The 21431-nt window shown below is 41.9% G+C and overlaps 1 protein-coding gene across 7 annotated transcripts in view; it reads left to right on the top strand.

The window, feature by feature from the left end:
- LOC128322773 (dynein axonemal heavy chain 5-like) overlaps positions 1-18673 on the top strand; it is a 240360-nt gene extending 221687 nt beyond the window's left edge. For all 7 annotated transcript variants that reach the window (XM_053244679.1, XM_053244680.1, XM_053244682.1 and 4 more), the window contains 8 exons: positions 2004-2223; positions 3246-3451; positions 3906-4109; positions 5210-5425; positions 8697-8909; positions 10446-10598; positions 13297-13528; positions 16766-18673. In XM_053244679.1, the coding sequence (XP_053100654.1) occupies positions 2004-2223; positions 3246-3451; positions 3906-4109; positions 5210-5425; positions 8697-8909; positions 10446-10598; positions 13297-13528; positions 16766-16917 (1596 nt within the window). In that variant the 3' untranslated portion in view covers positions 16918-18673. The remainder of the gene's footprint in view (positions 1-2003; positions 2224-3245; positions 3452-3905; positions 4110-5209; positions 5426-8696; positions 8910-10445; positions 10599-13296; positions 13529-16765) is intronic.
- Positions 18674-21431: the final 2758 nt, after the last annotated feature.

Genomic DNA, 21431 nt, shown 5'->3' with positions numbered 1-21431 from the left:
AGGGATGCTGTGCTGGGGATAGGTAGTAAGGATGTGCACAAATCAATTTTTTAAAAATTCAATCTGTACCTGAATTGAATCACTCCTGATTTGTTTTGGGTCCAAATCTGCCCCCCCCATCACCCCAGGTTCTATTTGTAGCCGAATTTTCCAAATCTGAATCGATTTGGGGCAAAAAAGGGGTCCCAGGGGCAAAATAGTGGGGTGGGTGGTAGTGCCCAATGGGTGGAAGCTACCACCCAAATTTCAAATAAATTTGGCAAAGGGCTGATTTTAAAAGAATTTTTGAAGTTGGCACGTTTTAAAGCTTTTCCCCATAGGGAATAATGGGGATTTCAGCAGCCTTATAGCTCCACATGGGGACACCAGGGTGTCCCAGAGTGGGTTGTGGTGGGTGGTAGTGCCCAGTGGGTGAAAGGAAGCTACCACCCAGATTTCAAAGAAATTAGGCAAAGGGGTGATTCTTAACAATTTTTTTAAAGTTGGCATTTCTTTGTGGCAGATACAGGGCAGAAAGGAGGTTTCAGGGGCAGAAGAGTAGGTCAGGTGGTAGTGCCCCAATGGGTGCCTGCTACCACCCAGATTTCAAATAAATTGGTGAAAGGGGTTATTTTTAATTTCCCCCTGAAATTTGTGCTTCTTTAAGCTTTTCCCCCATAGGGAGTAATGGGGAATTTCAGCAGCCCCATAACTCCACTTGGGGAGCACCAGGGTGGTCCAGAGTGGGTTGTGGTCTAATACACATAGGGTGCGAACCACCCACAAGCCCATGGGGCACTGGGTTTTGTTGTTTACAATGTCTGAGATGTTCTGAGTAGATTCTCTGGTAGAAAATGAGAGTGGATTCTTTCAAAGTTTATTCATCATTTTGCACCAAAAGAAGATTATGAATGAACAAAGATGACCAGTGATTGTGGATTCTAAATTAGAATCCTATGAATCCTTCAAATCTCTGAATTTTTCAGGTTTGAATCTGGGGTGATTTGTTTTGTACCCAAATCTGGGCAATTGAGCATAGGGGTGATTTGTTCTGTCTACAAATCACCCAAATCAGCTAGATTCAGATGCAAATAGTTTCAGACTGAAGCTGGACCTATATTCATGACATGCTGACTGACATTCTGTGCAGTCTAAACTTGGCTGTAAGAAGCTGTTGGAGCTCCACACAGGTAAAAGGGAGCTCTGAGTCTGTTGGAGAGACAGGCTGTTGGTGAATCTCTTTAAAACAGAGTGTGGGCACTTGCTTCGCACCACTTCCACTGGAAACAATGAAATTGTGAAACTTCCATTGGAAACTGTGGGACTGTGGAACTTCCATTGTTCCAATTGGAAACAATGGAAGTGGCGTGAAGCAAGCACCCGCACTCTTGTTTTAAGGAGATTCAGAACAGCCCATCTCCTCAACAAGCCTCACTTCCTAATGCTGAAGTTAGACTGCACAGAGAGTCAGCCACCAGTGATAACAGAAATGTATTTTTAGAACCACCTGTGTCTATGCAGCTGGAGGTTGGGGAGAGGGACTGTACAGCAGGACTATAAAGTCCATTGCTTAATGAAGATGGACTGTTGTTTAGTGTGACATACACTTACGTTATGCATATGCCAAGTTGATCAGTATCCTTAATATACAAAATTGGTTCATTAGGGGTTGAAATAAAATATTAGTGCTTGCTCATCAAAATTCTGATTCTTCACACCAAAAATAACATCCCTTTAGTGACAGAATCTTCCTGCAGTAGAATTATGCTGTGAACATCTGCCTGTTTACCTAGAGAGGGTCAGAGGAGAACGGAGTCTGAGTCTTCCTGACCCAACTTGGTGTTCATTTGGGAACAGGGAGAAATAGAATTTTACACCTTGGCATGGGACATATTATGCCAGCATTACAAGGATGTAAATTGTAGTGTCACCAGCAGATGATTATAGTGTAAATGTTTTGAATTGTGTTGACTTCTAAAATTAAGAATAAATATAGGCAAGTTCCCCCATTTTGTTTCCTTTAGGGTGGATGGGCACTTTTGCAGAACTGCCATCTAGGTCTTGACTTCATGGATGAGTTGATGGATACTATTGTGGAAACGGAGACTGTTCATGAGGATTTTCGCTTGTGGATGACTACAGAGGTTCACAAACATTTCCCCATTACCCTTCTACAAATGTCTATCAAATTCACCAACGAGCCTCCTCAAGGACTCAAAGCTGGCCTCAAGAGAACTTACGGAGGTAATTGACTTGTTTTTCTCTCACCAACTCTGTAGGACTTCCAGAGAAAATCCCAGCACACAGTTTCATATATTAAAGTCCAGTTGATTTCAGTGGGACCTAACCATTTCCAAGTTTGTCTGGAGTGCACCTGTAGCATTTAAGGGGTATCTTGAGTGGTGAGTCCATACAGGGTGTTCTGCTTTATGCAACTACCTAAATGTATAAGCTGCCCTAATAAATGGCTTTGGATAAGTTTATAAATAGATGGCTAGGCAATAATGTTGTAATGTTCATTTTCGTCATGAAGCTGAGCTCTTGCATATGAATATTTCACAGAAAGTTACATTTCCCCCTTGTTTTGTTCAGACATGTTTGTGGATGATGCTAGCATGATTTTAGAATTATTTGCTATTATTTATTCTTTGATTTTAGAATTATTTACTATTATTTCTATCTGGTCTGTTCACAGACTACTATGTTTTCTGTGCTCCCCTCCCCCTAAAAAAAACAAACCCAAACTCTTAGGTGCATTTTTGCATGAAGAAAAGGCTATATGATTTTATTTTAACTTTAAATTCTCTGTCCAGGCTCTTTTAACTTCAGTATTTTATTCATTCATTCATCCATTTATTCGATTTCTATACCGCCCTTCCAAAAATGGCTCAGGGTGGTTTACACAGAGAAAAAATAAATAAGATGGATCCCTGTCCCCAAAGGGCTCACAATCTAAAAGAAACATAAGATGGACACCAGCAACAGTCACTGGAGGTACTGTGCTGGGGGTGGATAGGGCCAGTTACTCTCCCCCTGCTGAATAAAGAGAATTACCAGGTTAAAAGGTGCCTCTTTGCCAAAGTTAGCAGGGGCCAACAGTAAGCATCGTTATGTATCATGGTACTATTTTTGTACTGGTTATTGGTATAGGAAAATATCTCTCTATATACAGGTATCTTCAGTAATGGAGGTCTTTAATGGGGCTACATAGGAAACTTCCTCAAGTTCCTGGTTTATGATAGTATCAAAGAGTTTCTTTATAACAGGTGTGAGTCAGGATCTTCTGGATATCAGCAACATGGCACAGTGGAAACCAATGCTGTATGCTGTGGCCTTTCTACACTCCACAGTCCAGGAAAGAAGAAAATTTGGACCTCTAGGATGGAACATTCCCTATGAGTTCAACCAAGCTGATTTCAATGCCACGGTGCAGTTTGTTCAGAATCATTTGGATGACATGGACATCAAAAAGGTACTTGGCACCACAAAAATAAATGTCTGGCACTTGGTGTGATATTTGAAATATGGGTGATGAAATCGTTCCTGTGGCTCTGCATATTGCATAACTAATTCAAGACCACCCAGTTTTATCGCAATGGGAAAGTCCAGCCCTTCTCCCATCCCTACCATCTGCTTCCCAACTTTGAACATCAGGATGCTGATGGGCCTGAGAGACAGGCAGTGCTTGATTGGAGGGTGAGTGAGGGGTGAGAGGGTTGGTAGCTCATAGGGGAGTTAAGGGAATTTGGACACTGACTGAGGGCATAATGAAGTCCAATTTGGTGATCATTGTTTCTGAATAAATGAAGTTATTTGATTGGGGGGTGGAAATTGACTTTGGTTTATAGTGATGTATTTATAAGGAGATGCATCTTGGTGTACTGCTGCATGAAATTATGTCATCAACTTGGAATTTTTTGTTTCAGGGGGTATCTTGGAGTACTGTTCGTTACATGATAGGGGAGATTCAGTATGGTGGAAGGGTTACTGATGACTATGACAAAAGGCTGCTTAATACATTTGCTAAAGTGTGGTTCAGTGAAACCATGTTCAGCCAAGATTTCTCCTTCTATAAAGGCTATAGCATACCAAAGTGCACTGCAGTGGATCAATATCTTCAGTACATACAGGTTGGTAAAATTAGCAAGTATATCAAGAGGAAAGGCTAAGAAAGGCCAAGAAAAAACTTCCTTATTGTATGTCACTGCATTGGTATACTTGATCTTTAATGAAGTTTCCTCTATGCTAGTTACAGGTAGGAAATTTACAGACATGCAAAAAGTAAAGGTAAAGTCTGACGTCAAGTCGATTTCAACTCCTGGCGCCCACAGAGCTCTGTAAACCGGCAACCTTCTGCTTGTTAGTCAATTATTTTCCCACTGCGCCACTTAAGGAGCCCTAAAGAAATACATAAGGACCTTTCAGATAGAAAGGCTGGGATGCTGCGATGTGGGGTTGGGTGAAATGTGCTACTACTTTTCTCCTGTCTCATATAATGGTTTCTTGAAGACTGTCTGGTACATTATGGACATGAAAGAAATGGATTATCTGTATGCAAGGAATGATCAAGATGACTTTCTACATTCTGTAGAGATTCCAGCACTTGAGAGGCTGCTTTGAATATTCATGTGTTGCTATAATACTTGCTTATGTATGCACAATAGTATGTAACTCATATTTATCTTATGCTCTTTAATTAAACCCCATCTATTTGAATTATTCTTTAATACAAGTCCATCATTTCATCCATATTTTTCTAAAGGACTTGTATGCTTTCTCAAAAAGGCATGCCAAGTATGGAGGGTTTTTTAAAATACAAGTTTGATTTTTGTTCTTGGAAGGTAATATTTTTGTTCTGTTTGAAAATAGAAAGTTAGGATATGGTTTAATGTTGTAAAGCTACCTAATGGTGCAGCGGGGAAGTAACCTGCCTAGAGAGCAGAAGGCTGTTGGTTTGAATCCCTGCTGGTGTGTTTCCCAGAATATGGGAAACTCCTATATCGGGCAGCAGTGATATAGGAAGGTGCTGAAAGGCATCATACTGTATGAGAGATGGCAATGGTAAACTCCTCCTGTATTCTACCAAGAAAACCACATGGCTCTGTGGTCAACCTTTCCTTTCCTTATGTTGTAAACTTAATATTAATTTTTAATTTCTGTAGTCATCAGTGTTTGTAAAACTTGTGTTCCATAATCCATTGAGTGACTCTGGTCTGTTTTCTGTGTATAGGGCCTGCCTGCTTATGATACTCCAGAAGTGTTTGGGCTGCATCCCAATGCAGACATTACTTACCAGAGCAAGCTTGCAAAAGATGTGCTGGACACCATCCTCAGCATTCAGCCTAAAGACAGCTCTAGTGGAGGAGGTGAGACCAGAGAGGCTGTGGTTGCTAGACTGGCTGATGACATGCTGGAGAAGCTTCCTGCAGACTATGCACCATTTGAGGCAAGTTAAGAAATCCTCACAACAGAAGAAATTGACTGCATTTGATTTCTTGATAGGCTTGAAGTAAGGTATTCTGTTCTTCTTTTTCTTTTTTTAGCCTACTTGCCTTAAGGAAAGTAAGCCTATGAGATCACCCAGCTTTCTGTGTGTGTGTGTGTGTGTGTGTGTGTGTGCGTGTGTGTGTGCGCGCGCATCCTCTATCAGCTTCACAATGCCTGGACTGGTTTGATATGAATTTGGTACAGTTGTAAGGACACCTCAGCAACATAGTTTGTGATTATGTCATCTATCCCAATTCAAGAAGGCAGAGGCATGAAAGTTTGAGGCGCAAGTAGGCTAACTTGTGAACCGCCTAACCATTTTAAACCAAATTTGATACAGTTTTAGGGACACATAGTATACCTCAATGATGTAGTTTGTGATGTCATCCACACTAATTCAAGATGGCGGACATGTGAACGTTTGAGGCACAAGTGGGTAACTTCTGAACTGCCTAAGCAATTTGAACCAAATTTGGTACAGTTGTAGTGACACATGGACACTTCAGTGGCATAGTTTGTGATGATGTCATCCATCCCAATTCAAGATGGAGGACACATAAACCTTTGATGTGGAAGTGGGAACCAATTTGAACCAAATTGAATACAGTTGTAGGGATATGTAGGGACACTTCAAAGGTGTAGTTTGTGATGATGTTCACTGGGCAAAGAGGCACCTTTTACCGTGGTGATTCTCTTTATTTAGCAGGGGGAGAGTAACTGGCCCTATCCACCCCCAGCACAGTACTTCCAGTGACTGTTGCTGGTGTGTGTCTTATGTTTCTTTTTAGAATGTGAGCCCTTTGGGGACAGGGAGCCATCTTATTTGTTTGTTATCTCTCTTTGTAAAACACCCTGAGCCATTTTTGGAAGGGTGGTATAGAAATCGAATTAATAACAACAACAACAACAACAACTCCTCAAAATGGAAGTTGCGTGAACATTTGAGGCACAAGTGGGCTAACATGTGAACCACCTAACTGGTTTGGATCAAATTTGGTACAGTTTTAGGGAAAACTCAACAGTGTAGTTTTTGATGATGTCATTCACCCCAATGGTGGATGAATGAACATTTGAAGTGGAAATGGGCTAGCTTGTGAAGATGGTAATTATCAGTTAAGATTATAGTGAAAGAAAAATAGGCAGATTAGTGCTTACCAGTACTTCTTCTTTTAAGAATGCTGCTTACAGGAGGAGCATGCCAAATGGATCAGATTCAAATTGTGGATTAGAGGATTAGAATTGGGGACTAGAGTGTGGATCAGGTGTCCTGGTTTATCTATCTATCTATCTGTCTATCTGTCTGTCTGTCTGTCTGTCTATCTGTCTATCTATCTATCTATCTATCTATCTATCTATCTATCTATCTATCTATCTATCTCTCCACACACTTTAGACACATAAACAAAAATGTAAAATATACATACACTGGAATAAGTAACCTAAAACAGACAAAAATCTGTATAGCTATACAAAAGTATATTACCATAATACAAAATACATTTATCACCTCCAAATTTCCTACAACAGGTTCATAAATAAGCAAGAAAGCAATCTAATCAAGATATCCAAATAACTGTACTTATTTGGAAGAAAATAAATCCAAACATCAAAAGGAAGTTTCCACAGACATCAATAAAGTTTATAATCATGAAGGATGAGGATTCTGTCTATCACTCAATGACTTGACTTGAGTTGGAAACAATAATGTTAGTGGGATATTTAGGCAGTTGCAGTTTATAAGGACATAATTAAAAGCTTTCCAGTGGGTCTGCAGCTTCCCTTTTATTGTTGTGTGAGAAGGGTCCAGTTCTCCAAAGCTGATACTGATTGCACCTGCTCTTGTACAGACAAAAAAAAATCTATTGATACTAGTAACCTGAGAATATTTCTCAGTAGTCAGAGATCCTTGGGTAAATCTCTTTCACACAGGCCTCGGGGGTGGGGGCAGGGATTCAAAGGATTCAACTGTCGGCTCCCAATTGTTACTGCCATTTGAAAACTCTGCTCTCTCAACCCCACATCTCTGATAGTAAGTTATGTAGATTAGTTTGTTGGCCACAGGCGTATCTAGGGAAAATAGCGCCTAGGGCAAGCACTGAAATTGCTCCCCCGTCCAAACATCTGACATCCATCTTTCAGATAACTTTACCATAATATCAGCTCAAAAATACAAGTCAAGCTTGTTAATCATTTAATCTTCCAAAAACTATTTGGCAGTGGATGTAGCCAGACCAAAAAATGCTGGAAAACTGCAAATTTCAGTATGCTGGGGCTCATGAAATACCCAAATACTAAGTGGAGCTGTACTTGGAAAACTAAACGGAAGTGCCTGTCTAATTCTCTACTATGCATTGTAGCATCACTATTACATAAGTTTTAAAAATAAATGGAGAATTTTACTTTTCCCAGATACTCTGAAATTAAAGGATATGCAGAGTAAACTGTGTCACTGATTGGAATTTATTCTAGTATTTCAGAAAGACAGTTAAAATGAGAGAAAGAGAGCAAGAAACTCCCAGTGAGACTCAATACTAAGGATTTCACACTGATCCAAAGACAAACTCACCATTAATAGCCATATACGTGTACAATGACTTATATTATATTTAATTTAATTTTTTAAAACCTGTAGTCCCTTCGGGGGGCTTCCTAAAGGCTGGGGGGGGTCTGAAAAGGCCCCCCCCCGCCGGCCTCTTAATTCACCGCTGCAGCCTGTTCCAGGCTGATTTTCGGACCTGTTCGGGCCTACAAAGATCGGCGTAGTGGCCATTTTGGAGGCCGTCATGCGTGCTCAAATGGCCTCTGTGAGCCTGGCAAGGCCTAGGGCCTTGCAGGGACCATTTGAGTATGTGCAGTGGCCATTTTAAAAAATAAATTTTTTTTAAAAGAAATGGCTGCTGAAAACAAAATGGCCACTGCACATGCTCAGATGGCCTCTGTGAGGCCTGGCGTGGCCTAGGGCCTCACAAAGGCCATTTGAGCATGCATGGTGGCCATTTTGTTTTCGGCGGCAATTTTTTTTTTTTAAAGTCATTTTAAAAAATGACGCCCCCACTTCAAGTGGTGCTCGGGACACGTGCCCTGCCTGCCCTGCCATAGATACGCCCCTGATGTTGGCTGCATACAGGGCTTTGGAGCTTACAATGCCAGATATATATATATATATATATATATATATATATATATATATATATAAAAATTTTTCTTTCTTTCTCCTATTCTCATGGTAGGTAAAGGAGAGACTGCAGCACATGGGAGCAATCCAGCCTATGAACATCTTTCTGCGACAGGAAATTGATAGAATGCAGAGGATTATTTGCCTGGTGCGAAACACTCTGACAGATCTAAAACTTGCCATTGATGGAACCATAATAATGAGTGAGAACCTCCGAGATGCTTTGGATTGTATGTACGATGCAAGGATTCCAGAACGCTGGAGAAAGGTTGGTACCATTTCCTTTACTGTGGAAGAAAATAAAAGTGTTTGATCACCAATGCACTGGACTGTATCTCCTGTTTTAGGATTAGGTAGTAATCAGCTTTGCCTCCCTCTAAAGAGTTAACTGGAAGTGAACCCTTGTCTTGACTGACAGGCTGGTGAACTCCAGGGCTCAGCCAATCAGCACACCAGGTGGGTGGGAGCTAGAGAGCTGTTGCAAAGAAGAGGGAGTTCTTTGTGAAAGAAGCTTGGCTGGAGGTGCACAGGAGGACATGTGGCCATGGAGGTTGGCTACAGGAGGATAACTTTAAAACCTGGGAAGACAGGATTATAGGAGGCTTGAAGTCCCATCAGGAGTTTGGTGAGCTCAAGGGAAAGGGGAGTTTAGTTTAGGGGAAAGTTTGTTTAGTCAGACTTTGTGTTAGGGATGTTATATTTCTTTGGTGTGTGCATATTCTGGATACTGTTCTATTATAGTTTACCTGCAACGTAATGGGAATAAGAAACACTAGCCTATGCTTTTAATACACATAGGGTGTTGCAAAAGCCTCTGTTGACATTTAAGTGTGGATTAAGACAACCTATTTTTGTGATCCTACTAAGTATTCTTAACTATATCTAAAAGCTGAGAAAGCCGCAGACGGAAGCAGTCTGTAGTAATTGAATAAAGCTGGGGTTTTTTAGTTGGTTTTTAACTTGGGAAGAAAGGCTAGGAGGGTGAAGGGGGATTTCTCTGGTGCAAACATGTCCTTAAACGTTCAGCAGCTATCATTTTTCTCACCACGTGTAGACTTGCATGTGGAAGATTCTTGTACTTGTCCAAGAGCCATATTAAGAGTTTTTTTTTTCTGGGTTATCCCACCTCAAGCCCAGAGAGTTTCTGTAGTCAAAAGGGGTGGCAGTGGCAGCATTTTGAACTTACCAATAATACAGAATAGTTTTGGGAGAAGCATAGCCATGCAGCTCAGCAGGGATGATTCAACATTTCTTTCCCTCATGTGAGCCTGCTCTGAGACAAATGCTTTAATCTGCTACACAAAGCATGGAAAACAGTTTTTAAAACATGCATTTCTGAAACAGATTCTTTGTAGTTGAAGACCAGTTGATGACCTTGGTGTGGTTGCCACCTCTGCATAGCTACAACCCATGCCACTCTAACATTCGATATAACAAGACCACACAGGAAAGAATTATGATATGATTGCTCCGCCACACCATGCCAATCTGATCATTTCTGTTATCTGTAGATTCTACTAGGATAAACAAATTGAAGTTCTCATGTGAATAGCATGGTAATCAAAATCTACCAATAATTTTTTCTAGCCTTTTCTCTAATATCTAGTTTTCTTTGTGAAGGAACATTCAGTCATGTGTACCTCTTCCTGCAGTCTGAAGTGGGACAATCTAGATACGGGTTTGCCACCTCAGTAAAAACTGGCCTTGATATCCAAACCCTATGTTCACATTTTTGCATTGCAGTAAGTGCCTAGAGTTCAGTTCTGTATGTTCTTAAAATAAACCACTCTCTCTTTTCCCCCAGGCATCTTGGGCTTCTAGCACTCTTGGATTTTGGTTTACTGAGCTTCTGGAAAGGAACAAGCAATTTCATTCTTGGATATTTGAGGGTCGACCAAACTGCTTTTGGATGACAGGATTCTTCAACCCTCAGGGCTTTTTAACTGCAATGAGACAGGTGAAATAACACATTTTCAATGTTTTTCTGTGCATTTCCCCCATTTCTGTTCACTTTTTTGCTTACTATTTCAATGAGAAAGGAGATCATTCCTGTTCTTTTATGAAACAGATTTTAGCCTCCCTAAAAGGCAGCTCCTGCAGGCCTTCCTGAGACTTCACATTGTGTAGGTTTGTTATTTCTTCATAGCTGTGAGTGAAGAATATTCCTGTCCTGATGCTGTGGACTGCAAAGTGGAGTTACAGGACTTGACGGTGAACTAGGCCTGTTGATTTTATTTTCTTGAAATTAACTTTTTCAGGCATTCTGGGTTTCTGCTGTTAGAAGTGGAGAATGTCAGGAATCTTGCTCTTTGGAGCTTATAGCAGCTATTAATCACAATACAGGGAATTAAAATTATAGTATTTCTTCTCTCCTTTAAGTTTTACACAGAAGTTCTGGTTGAGACAATTGCCTATTAATGAACCACCACATGACCAGAAGCCTTTGTTTACCTGTAGATGTCTGTGGCTCAAATGGGCTCTCTAGGCTTACACAGCCAGAAGGCATTCATGTAACCCTCTCTTACATGTTCCTTTCTGGAAGTACTGAGCTGCAGTATATTGACCACCATCATCTGCACAGCAGCCATGCTTTATTGCTCTTGATTCAGGGAACAATGAGATGAGAATTTCTTCTTTATCCTTGTTCTTTGCATCCAGTAAGAAAAATAGTTGTTCTGAGAGGATGAAGACAGTAAGTGGGTGACAACAGTAGCTCTCCTTGCAGAGAGAAAGGGGTAAGGGAGTTTGGTAAGGAAATGTTCTGGTACTGTGTGAGTTAGGAATGTAAACGGAACTGGTTTAGCCGGTTTGGTTCAAATCTGGACCAGATTCAAACCAACCTGGCCCAGTCCAGCTCGGCTGAACTGGGTCCAGTCTGGTTCGGCCACTGAACCAGGCCAAACAGGTTTACGGACCATCTTGGATATACTTGTAAAGGAATCCTTGAGGGTTCCCCTTCACAACTGGGCATCCCTAATCTTAATGGTAAAGGCGTGGGGTGGGGGGGCGGTGGCAAGAGAAAGTGTGGTGACTCAGATGGCCTCTGTGCATGCATGGAGGTAACAAAAATGGCCTCTGCATCTGTGCAGAGGCCTGAACCAGGCTGCAGCCAGCCCAGGCTGTCATTTGGGAGACTAGCAGGGAGCTTGGAGGAGCCACCACCCCCACCACCTCGATGCTTCTCCGCGGCTTCTGGGATTCCCCTTATCTGAGACAGTCCACAAACTGGTTCTTAGAACCGGGGGCCAGGCTGGTTCGATCTCAGACCTCCCGAACTGAGCCGGCTCAATGTCAAGCCCATCTCAGAGTGAGCCAGGCCGGCTCGCTCATCCCTACTGTTAGTCAGTTATCTCTGCAGGGAAAAATTTGGCTTCTGCTTACAGATGATTCATTGAAAGGCTGCTATCTGGACAAGAACGTCTTCTTGGTCCTTCCAGGAAAGAGTCATTTAAATTTGCCCCTTCTTTCTGATTGGGTTCTGGTAACTGGCATCACGTGGGCTTTCTTGATCGGACTTAACATTCCTTGTTGCTGGGTTCCAGGGCACTGAAACTGATCATTCAGCATCATTCTGTTTCAGTGTCTCTTTTTCAGGAATTGGTTTCTCCAGCTTTTCTCACTTATAAGATGGTTAGAAATGCAATGAATTGTGCAAGACTAGATGTCTGTAATGAATTAGAGTGCACCACCAGCTCATCTGGTGGACAGATGTTTTATCCCAGCCTCTTAGTGAGGCATGAGGCAAACATGGGCCTCCGATTAGCTTTGGCCATGTCTCAGCCCCTCAGTCTGTGTTCGAGAATTGACCCCTACCACCAATCCCTGACCATAGTGTGGGCTTCAGCTGGTTGTCCTTCGGGGAGCTGGGTAGGAACTTTTTACCCCTGGAAGATTGGCCTTGGCTGGGGGTCTTTTTCGCCTACCTCGCACTATGGGCTTTAGTTAGTTAGGTTTCCTACTCAGTGGCAGGCACAGTGCCTAACTATGGCAGGCACAGTGCAGTTTATATGGGGTAGTGTAGGGTTGGTGATCAACTTTAGACACGTGTTTGGCATACGGAGGAGCCTTTGGCAAAGTCCTTAGGGGCTTTGTAGATTGTGGAGCACTGGCTTAGGACTTACTCCAACCTGCTCTGGAATCACCAGCCTTAAAGGCTTGGCAGCTTGGGGGTGGTGATCCCTAAGGCAGGTCCCTTGGCATTAGGTTGGCTAAGATGGGCAGCACTAGCCATAGGGTTGATGCTGTCTGGAGCCAAGGTGTGTCACCCTATATGTTTAGGTTTGACTCATGCAGCAGCAGTGAGTCTTTAACTTCCGTACTGTAGAGGGTGGAGTGCCAACTCTCCTTCATTTATCAGAATGTCAATCAATACAGTTGTGGCCTTTTTTACTCCATTACTGTTGTCTTGTGTCTTCATTGGGTCTGGGTACAAAGGTAATGAGCAATGTGAAAAAAATGATTTCTGGAAAAATGACACCTTGGTTACACCTCAGTGAGCCACAGGAAAAGGTTGTGTGTATATTAGGTATGGTAAGCTGGACAGCATTTGTCTTTCTTGATGATTTGATAGCTGATTCTGAAGTTGTATAACAATTGGCTCATTGCCTGATGAAATCCAGGGTGTCAAACTTTAGCAACTGTATTGCTTTGAACAGGAAATTACCCGAGCGAACAAGGGATGGGCACTTGACAGCGTAGTTCTGTGCAATGAGGTCACCAAGTGGATGAAGGATGACATCACAGGTCCTCCTTCTGAAGGTGTCTACGTTTATGGCCTCTATCTAGAAGGAGCTGGCTGGGACAAAAGGAACATGAAGCTCATAGAATCGAAACCTAAGGTGCTCTTCGAACTGATGCCAGTCATAAAGATATATGCGGAAAACAACAGTAAGTCATAAGTTGATGGTAATATAATACATTGACAGACGTTAACATTTTAACAGTGCTTTTGCAGTTTTTGTGGCAGTTCCTGCCCATAGTCTCATTACAGCCAAGTTCCATAGCACATGAGACTGAGTTGCTAATCAAATGAAAATGACTGCTAACGTCAGCCCCTGAGGATTAGGGAAGGTGTTCCCACAACAGCATGTAGGCCAGTCGGTCTTATGATGCCAGATGAGGAGCCTTTTGTCAGCTGTGTGGTGGGGAGGGCTTGGCTTCTGATAAATTCTGGGCTGGTTGGATAGAGGCGAAGTGGCATATTGTCCAAAAAGACTGATGGAATTCATCTCTCTGTCACTTCTTCTTCCCCTTCTGCTAGGAGTGTTGGCTAGTCAACTGGACACAACTTACGTGTATTAGTTCATAAAAATGAAATGGCTAATAAATATTATATATACATTGATTGTATGCCATATCTGCCATTTAAGCCACAATGAGATCCAGAAAGAAAGCAATTCATAAAAATCTTGTTAATGCACCAAAGAAAATCCTTTCAATAGCAAAGGGGGAAAGGAAATTACATGGTTTTCTTTTGCTGCTTAGATTCCTTAAAGGATTTTTAAAAGAAATGTCAGTCAGTTTAAAATCAACTTTTCATTGTTGCAAGAATGCAAGTTTTCAGCAAGTGTTGGGGAGGCTACAAGTTGTAACTGGGTTTGCTGGCACTAGTGTTGACAGCTAAATGTACGGAGTCTGGATCTGCTTGAGCAAACAAGTCAAAAGATTGAAAGAGCAACTTTAGAAGTGAAGAGAAGGACCTCTGGGGTCCTTGTAGGAGGGAAGCAGCTGTCAAAATGGATTGTGGGCTGCAGAGATAGACATCCAAAGCCCAAGCTGTTCTGCTTTGTGAAATTTAGCTTGTGCTGTTTGCCTGAAAACAGTCAGTTGTAAGAAAGAAAATCCCACATGAAATAATACAAGAGCTGTGAAGGGCAAAGTCTTGTGGCCCATTCGCCGCCGCCCCCAGCATGTGGCAGCAGTCCTCACAAGCATGGAATAGAAACAAATACACACTGCAGCCCATCATACAACTGCATCTTGCAAATTCAACGACACCACACATGGTGCCAGGCGTGTATCCCTGTCTTCTGCCCCCTGCCTCGCCTCTACTGTGCTGCCACATCTTAGGTCCCTCAGAGGTTCTCCCCCACCTTCTCTGTCCAGGGTGGCCAGCACAAAAAGGAAAGCAAGCAGCCCTAAAATGGTCAGAACTCCCCATACCCCTCCCCCCATGCCTGCATAGGGAGGGACGGGATGATTGTGTTGTTGGGACGAGTGGTCTTCTGCAGACCATAGTCCATCGGTGGCAGCAGCAGAGAAGCCTCCAACGCCAGTCGTCCACTCCTCCTCCTCCATAGCTGTCAAACAGCAACAAAAAAGCTCTCTCACTCTTCTCCTTTCTGCTGTGATTTGTGATTGGTTGGAGAAAAACCCAGACTAAGCCAGTGGGAACACAAAGGAAAAAGATCTGCCAGGGATTGCAGAGAGGAGCCAAGCCTATGTGAACTGTCAATTTAAATCCCTGAATTAAACATCTTGCGAATCTGTTGAGAAGCAGATTCGCTCTTCAAATATCCTGGGGCATGAAGATATGTGTGCATAACTTCCAGGACTCTTATATGGAGAGAGTGGTTTGTCTCACATTAAAATAAAGTGGATGGTGGCAGCCTACTGTCAGGGGTGTATCTAGGGTAGGGCAGGCAGGGCACTTGCCCCGGGTGCCACTTGAAGGGGGCACCATTTTTAAAAATTAAATTTTTTTTAAATGGCTGCCAAAAACAAAATGGCCACTACGCATGCTCAAATGGCCTCTGGGTGACTCTGGGCCAGTCATGTATCTCTCAGACTAACCTACCTCACAGGGTTGTTGTGAGGGTAACTATAACCATGTTCTGGGCTCCCTAGAGGAAGAGTGGGATATAAATGTATTAAATAAAAATATATAAATCAGGAGAACTTCTGCTCCATGTTTCATCTGAGGCTTGATTGATGGTGACTGAGAGCAAGACCTTTCGACAGTGCTGCCTAGGTTAGGAAGGAACATAGGAAGCTGCCATATACTGAGTCAGACCATTGGTCCATCTAGCTCAGTATTGTGTTCACAGAGTGGCAGTGGCTTCTCCAAGGTTGCAGGCAGGAATCTCTCTCAGCCCTATCTTTGAGAAGCCAGGGAGGGAACTTGGAACCTAGATGCTCTTCTCAGAGCAGTTCCATCCCCTGAGGGGAATATCTTACACTGCTCACACTTCTAGTCTCCCTTTCATATGCAATCAGTGCCGACCCTGCTTAGCTAAGGCGACAAGTCATGCTTGCTACCACAAGACCAGCTCTCCTCTTGTGGAGGTTGTGGAAGGTCCTCCCACTAGAAGCCAGACTGGCCTTTCATTTCCTGCTTCTTGCCAATGTGTTAAGACTTCTCTCTTTCTGCAGACCTATGGTGTTTGTCCTTTGGGGCTTATGTAATCTGCTGCTTTGGCAATTCACTTCTGTGTTTTGAGCTTTTATTGCACTTGGAGCACTTTTGCAGAATAAGCCGTATATAACTATGGGTGGTGATTGACCGTGGAAGAGATCTTCGAATTGTGGTGGATAACTCAATGAAAATACTGACCCAGGGTGCAAGAGTTGTGAAAAAGGCAAATTCTATTCTAGGTTTATTAGGAAAGGGATTGAAAAGAAAAGTGCCTTATCATAATTCCCATATACGGATGTATGGTGCTACCACACTTGATATACTGCACACATTTATGGCCTGCAAACGATACTGCAGAGCTGGAAAAGGTTCAGAAAAAGACAGCCAAAAATGATCAAGGGGACTACCTTCCCTAGAAGAAAAGGCTAACATTGTTAAAATGTTAAAAGCCCCCCATCCCTGCACCCGCTCAACTGATTCTCTGCCAGCTCTGAGAAAGTGGCTTGCCCACACCTGTCAAATTCCACTGCTGAGATAGGGTTTGACCATGGGCCTTCCATGTTCAAAGTCTTGCCCATGTTTCTGTTTAATTTGAACGTCCCAGCTGTAACACAGATTTTAATTTGGGTGGCTTTCTCCATTGTGATTGTTACACCAACCTTGCCCCCAAAGGACTTTACAATTTGGAACCAAGACAACAGAGCAAGGGGAGGGTTAACGTGTCCAGTTGTTCATAGCCACCTAACAATGGGTCATTTCTTTCTTCCTAGTACTGAGAGATCCACGCCTGTACTCATGTCCAATCTACAAAAAACCAGTTCGGACAGATCTGAATTGTATTGCTGTCGTGGACCTGCGGACCACCCAACCTCCCGAGCACTGGATACTGCGTGGAGTTGCCCTACTGTGTGATGTCAAGTAATGTTCAGAGAACACCTGCATGTTTTTAAGTGTTCTTCTCCACCACACTTTTTAGAACCACGCCCTTTCTTTCACATTCTTCACATGAGAATCCACATCATTAAAGAGTGAAAGAGAGAGAGAAGCCACTTCACAAGGGGGTGACTGGTCAGTGTGTGTGTGTGTGTGTGTGTTTAAAATTAAGACTAGAGTTTACCTTTTACTTTTTCTCAAAGGCTTATGGACTTAACAGTTAGGAAAAGCTGAATTTTACCTAGAGAGCTCAATGGAGAGGGGAAAAATCCTCATTTTTCTCTAGGGGACTTTTTGTCACTAAATTGTGCTTTTTAACACAAAGTTAAGTGACTTAGTATAGTCAGGCAGAACTAATTTTTCACCATGACCTCCTAGTCTGACAAATATTTGGCCATTTCTTTAGAGCAAAAAAATGGAGTGCCAGCTTACACATAAAATGTGGGCTTCCCCCCACAGTTGTTGAAAGCAACCTGGCAGCATTTTGATGACTGACTTGCAATGTTTCTTCAACTAACTAAGGTTTTTGCTGCCTTTTTGGCAGACTTGAAATTCACTGGCTGCAATCCAGAGAAAGCTGGTATGGTAGAAGTCCTGTTGAAATCAATGGGAGTTGAGCACGCACCATATTCTCTGGATTATAACCTCTTTATTGGACAGAATGTCAGTGAACAGAGTTCATAAGCATAATTCTATATTGTTGGGCCAGTATTATTCAAGGAACTGAATGGGGAGGGGGACACCACCATCTTTTTCTGCCTTGTTTTTCCATTCATGCATTTCCTTGTTATCATTCCTGTCCTGTCCTGTCCTCCTTCCTTTGATATCCAGACTTTTCTGACTTTTTTTTTTTTAAGTGCAGTTAACATTTCATGTTTGGACTCAGCTGAAGAAAAATGTAGACCATGCCAGCCAACTTTGCTCTGTCACACTTCATGTCAAGTCCTGTTTCTCAGTGCTAAACTACTAGCTGGATATCTAGAATTTGTTAAAACAGCCTAGCTTAAGTTCATTGAAACAGACATCCAAACCCAATATGTTTCCAAATACAAGTCCAATAGGTTTTGACTAAGTTTAAAAGCTTTCATCTGCATAAGCAGCCCTTGCGTGACCTAAAACCCTTACAATTCAGTTCTGTTGTCTAGATTTTTTAAAGTAATCTCCAGAATGATTATGTATATGCTGCTTTTTTGTGTTTTTCAAATTTAAAATGTCAGTGCAGAATCAAATATCTGATACTCTAATTTAAAACAAACAAGCCACCAAGTGTATAGCTAAATGGTTTCAGTGGTAGAACACCTGGTTTGCATGCACAAGAAGCCAGGATTCATCTCAAGCACTTCTAGTTTAAAAGACTCTTGAGTGCCAGAGATAGCAAAGACCTCTGCCTGAAATGGTGAAGAGAAGCTAGCAGTCAGTAGATGGTAATGGATAGGTGGGCAAATGGTCTGATTGGATAGAAGGCAACTTCATCTGCTCATAAGTACAGTCAAACTTTGAAATGTGTGGATATTGTCTTAAGGACCAGAAACCAAACTGAGACAGAGAACAGCTCCTCGGGGGGCATTAACTGCCTCCCACAGTCCCCCACCTACAGCAACTATGTCCTGCCCTCTATAAGCCTAATGCTTGTAAAAAGGGAGTCTTTCCTTCTGATATTTGTTGGTCTTGCTTTAGCTGTCTTCAGACTCAAATTGTTTAATGATCTGAATCTCTGAAACAAAATAAATATTGCAAAAGGATTACCTATGTGAAAGTGTGTCTAATTGATTCAGAGTGCATTTATGCTAAGCAAAGTTTGGCATAAAGCTTTGCTTGGCACTTGTGAGGTGAAAAGGGCAGAATTCACAATGGCCTTGAGTGCATTTGTTACTGAACTTTGAAGACATTGCCATAATGGAATGCAACACATACAATGACTCAGCTGATTTATCAAAGCAGTTGTTTGGCTTTGTGCAAACCTGCCCTCCCAATAGGAATTTTGAATGAGAACTAAAATTCAGGTGCATTTAGCATTGTAGTGGATAATGCTGAGGCTGTTCTTTAGATCCACAAAATATGTTAGTCAAAAGTCTAAGGTTTATGAATGATAAATAGATTAATTAGTATGACAAATCATTTGCACATGCAAAGAGAAGAACCATTTCCACACTTAGGAAAGACACTAGTTTTTAATATGAATTCAAGTGCACAATCATAAATTTAAAAAACAAGTGTACTGTTCACATATTTCATACACAACTATGTGTATATTGAACTGCATTTTGATTACTTGATTGAAGGGGAATCCTTTCCATTACTAAAACCAATTTCAGAATGACTAATTGCAGTCAGTACATTGCTTGGCATTGCACAATGTCACTTGCATAAACAAAGCACTCATGGAAACATTTAAAGAACAAAGTGGAACACCAACTTATTTCCTTACAAGTTTAAAGAAGAATATTAATGCATATTGTTATTCCAATAATGTTTGGTGTTGCAGAGTACACTGGTAAACCTACTTAAGTCTTGTAAGATTTCAGAGGTGCTTTGTAGATTCAGAACTTCATCAAGACCTTTTGCCAAATTTTCCCTTGCCTCTTTGTTATCTGGACTTGCAAATAATGCATCAGCATTATTATTGTTGCTGCATTATTTGTTAAGACAGAAGTTCCTCGCCCACATGAGACCTATAAAATACTACCATGCCATGCATGGTTATGATTGCCATATGGCCAGGTTCTTCAGGTTTTGTGCAGTTCTGGGCATGCCATCCAGCTTGAACCATTAGCTAGGCTAGATTTCCAGCTTATATACATATTTAAATATCAAGCTTCTAGCCCTTGATATGAAGCAAAATGTGTCAGCAGTATTCTGCCCAATCATTTATTGAGAAACAAGCCCACTGCCACCTTCACTCTCTGTAGCCAATAAGGGGATTCATAGCTATGATTGATATGTAAGGGAAGCAGAGATATCCATCGAGACAGGAGAAGACTATCATCACAATTTAATTACAGTACCCAGCAAAAACAAAATTCACCATTTTAGCATAGCTGAAATTGAACAGCAGCATACCCTCCCCATGAAAGAAAACACTTCCTATGGAAAATGTAGTTTTAAAATATTTTAAAACATTTAGCAATGCCAATACAGCTCTGTACCCTATATTACAGGTTGTGGGAGGGTGGTATCTAAGAGAGAGTGTCTTACAGCAGTCTTTCAGTTTAGTCCAGATTATAAATGAGGCTGAGATTGTTTTGAATTTCCAGCCAAAAATCCCCCACACAGAAGACCCTTCTGTCTTTGAAGGTCCATTCCAGAAGATGGTCCATCAGGTACAGTTGCCCCAGCCCAAATCAAGCACTCAGTTGTATGCAGAGGTTGTGTTCTAGTCACTTACAGTATATGCAGACACATTGTGCTTTTCAATGCATAGGGTTGCTATGTTCCTGATGCCCAATTCTAGGCAGCCTGATATCCATATAATGCAAGTTGCTTACTAATTGTACACATTTCATGTATTTTGTATGAAAAATGTAATAATTTTGAGTTTTAAAACATTTTAAAGCACAATGCACACACACAACCCAAAGGGCTGGAGTCAGCCCTGCCCTGATGGGCCGCCATGCATAGGGTTGCTAGGTTCTAGGTTCCCAGTTCCAGGCAGCCTAATCAGCCCTGACTCCAGCCATTTTTATTTTGCTACATTCAGTCAGCTTTTAAGTCCATTTACAGCTCTAAACATTTCTTTCCTTAATCTATAAATCACACAAACATTGGGCTGAGGTTCAGGAAAGAGTCTGATTTGTCCCACAGTTGGTTTGGTTTTAGGATCACTTGTGTGTTACTTTCAGGGCCGGACTTAGGGGTTTTGGTGCCCTAGGTGCAATTAGTGTGATTTTGATGCACACCCCCATCCCAGAGGAGAAGTGAGGGGAACCCCAACTTTAAGATGAGCTGTACAGGCTGCTAATTCATGAAGTCAAATGCCCAGTCTGTGTGGATGACGAGCGAAGGACTAGCCTGCGTTGGTTTGATGATGCAGTGGGAGAGAGTTCCCAGATCAATATGGGGGCAATACTCTGGCATTTCAGAAATAAAAAGATGATGCTGTCAATTTGGAACTCCAGTATGAAACCATTTCTTTTTGGTTCATATTCAAGAAAGAGAGTGTAGCGTATTAGTCTAGCTGTTTATTGGGGGCTGTGCTGCAATGAGCAAAGACGACTGTGTATTTTGGGGTTCAGAATGTGCAGGCCCTTTGGGCAGCAGGGTGTGGTATTACATAATCCATTCATACACCACTGTACAGGTGAAACTCGGAAAATTAGAATATCGTGCAAAAGTCCATTAATTTCAGTAATGCAAATTAAAAGGTGAAACTGATATATGAGACAGACGCATTACATGCAAAGCGAGATAAGTCAAGCCTTAATTTGTTATAATTGTGATGATCATGGCGTACAGCTCATGAAAACCCCAAATCCACAATCTCAGAAAATTAGAATATTACATGGA

Source organism: Hemicordylus capensis, chromosome 4 (assembly GCF_027244095.1).
Source record: "Hemicordylus capensis ecotype Gifberg chromosome 4, rHemCap1.1.pri, whole genome shotgun sequence".
Lineage (NCBI taxonomy): Eukaryota > Metazoa > Chordata > Lepidosauria > Squamata > Cordylidae > Hemicordylus > Hemicordylus capensis.
This window is presented reverse-complemented; position numbering and strand designations above follow the sequence as displayed.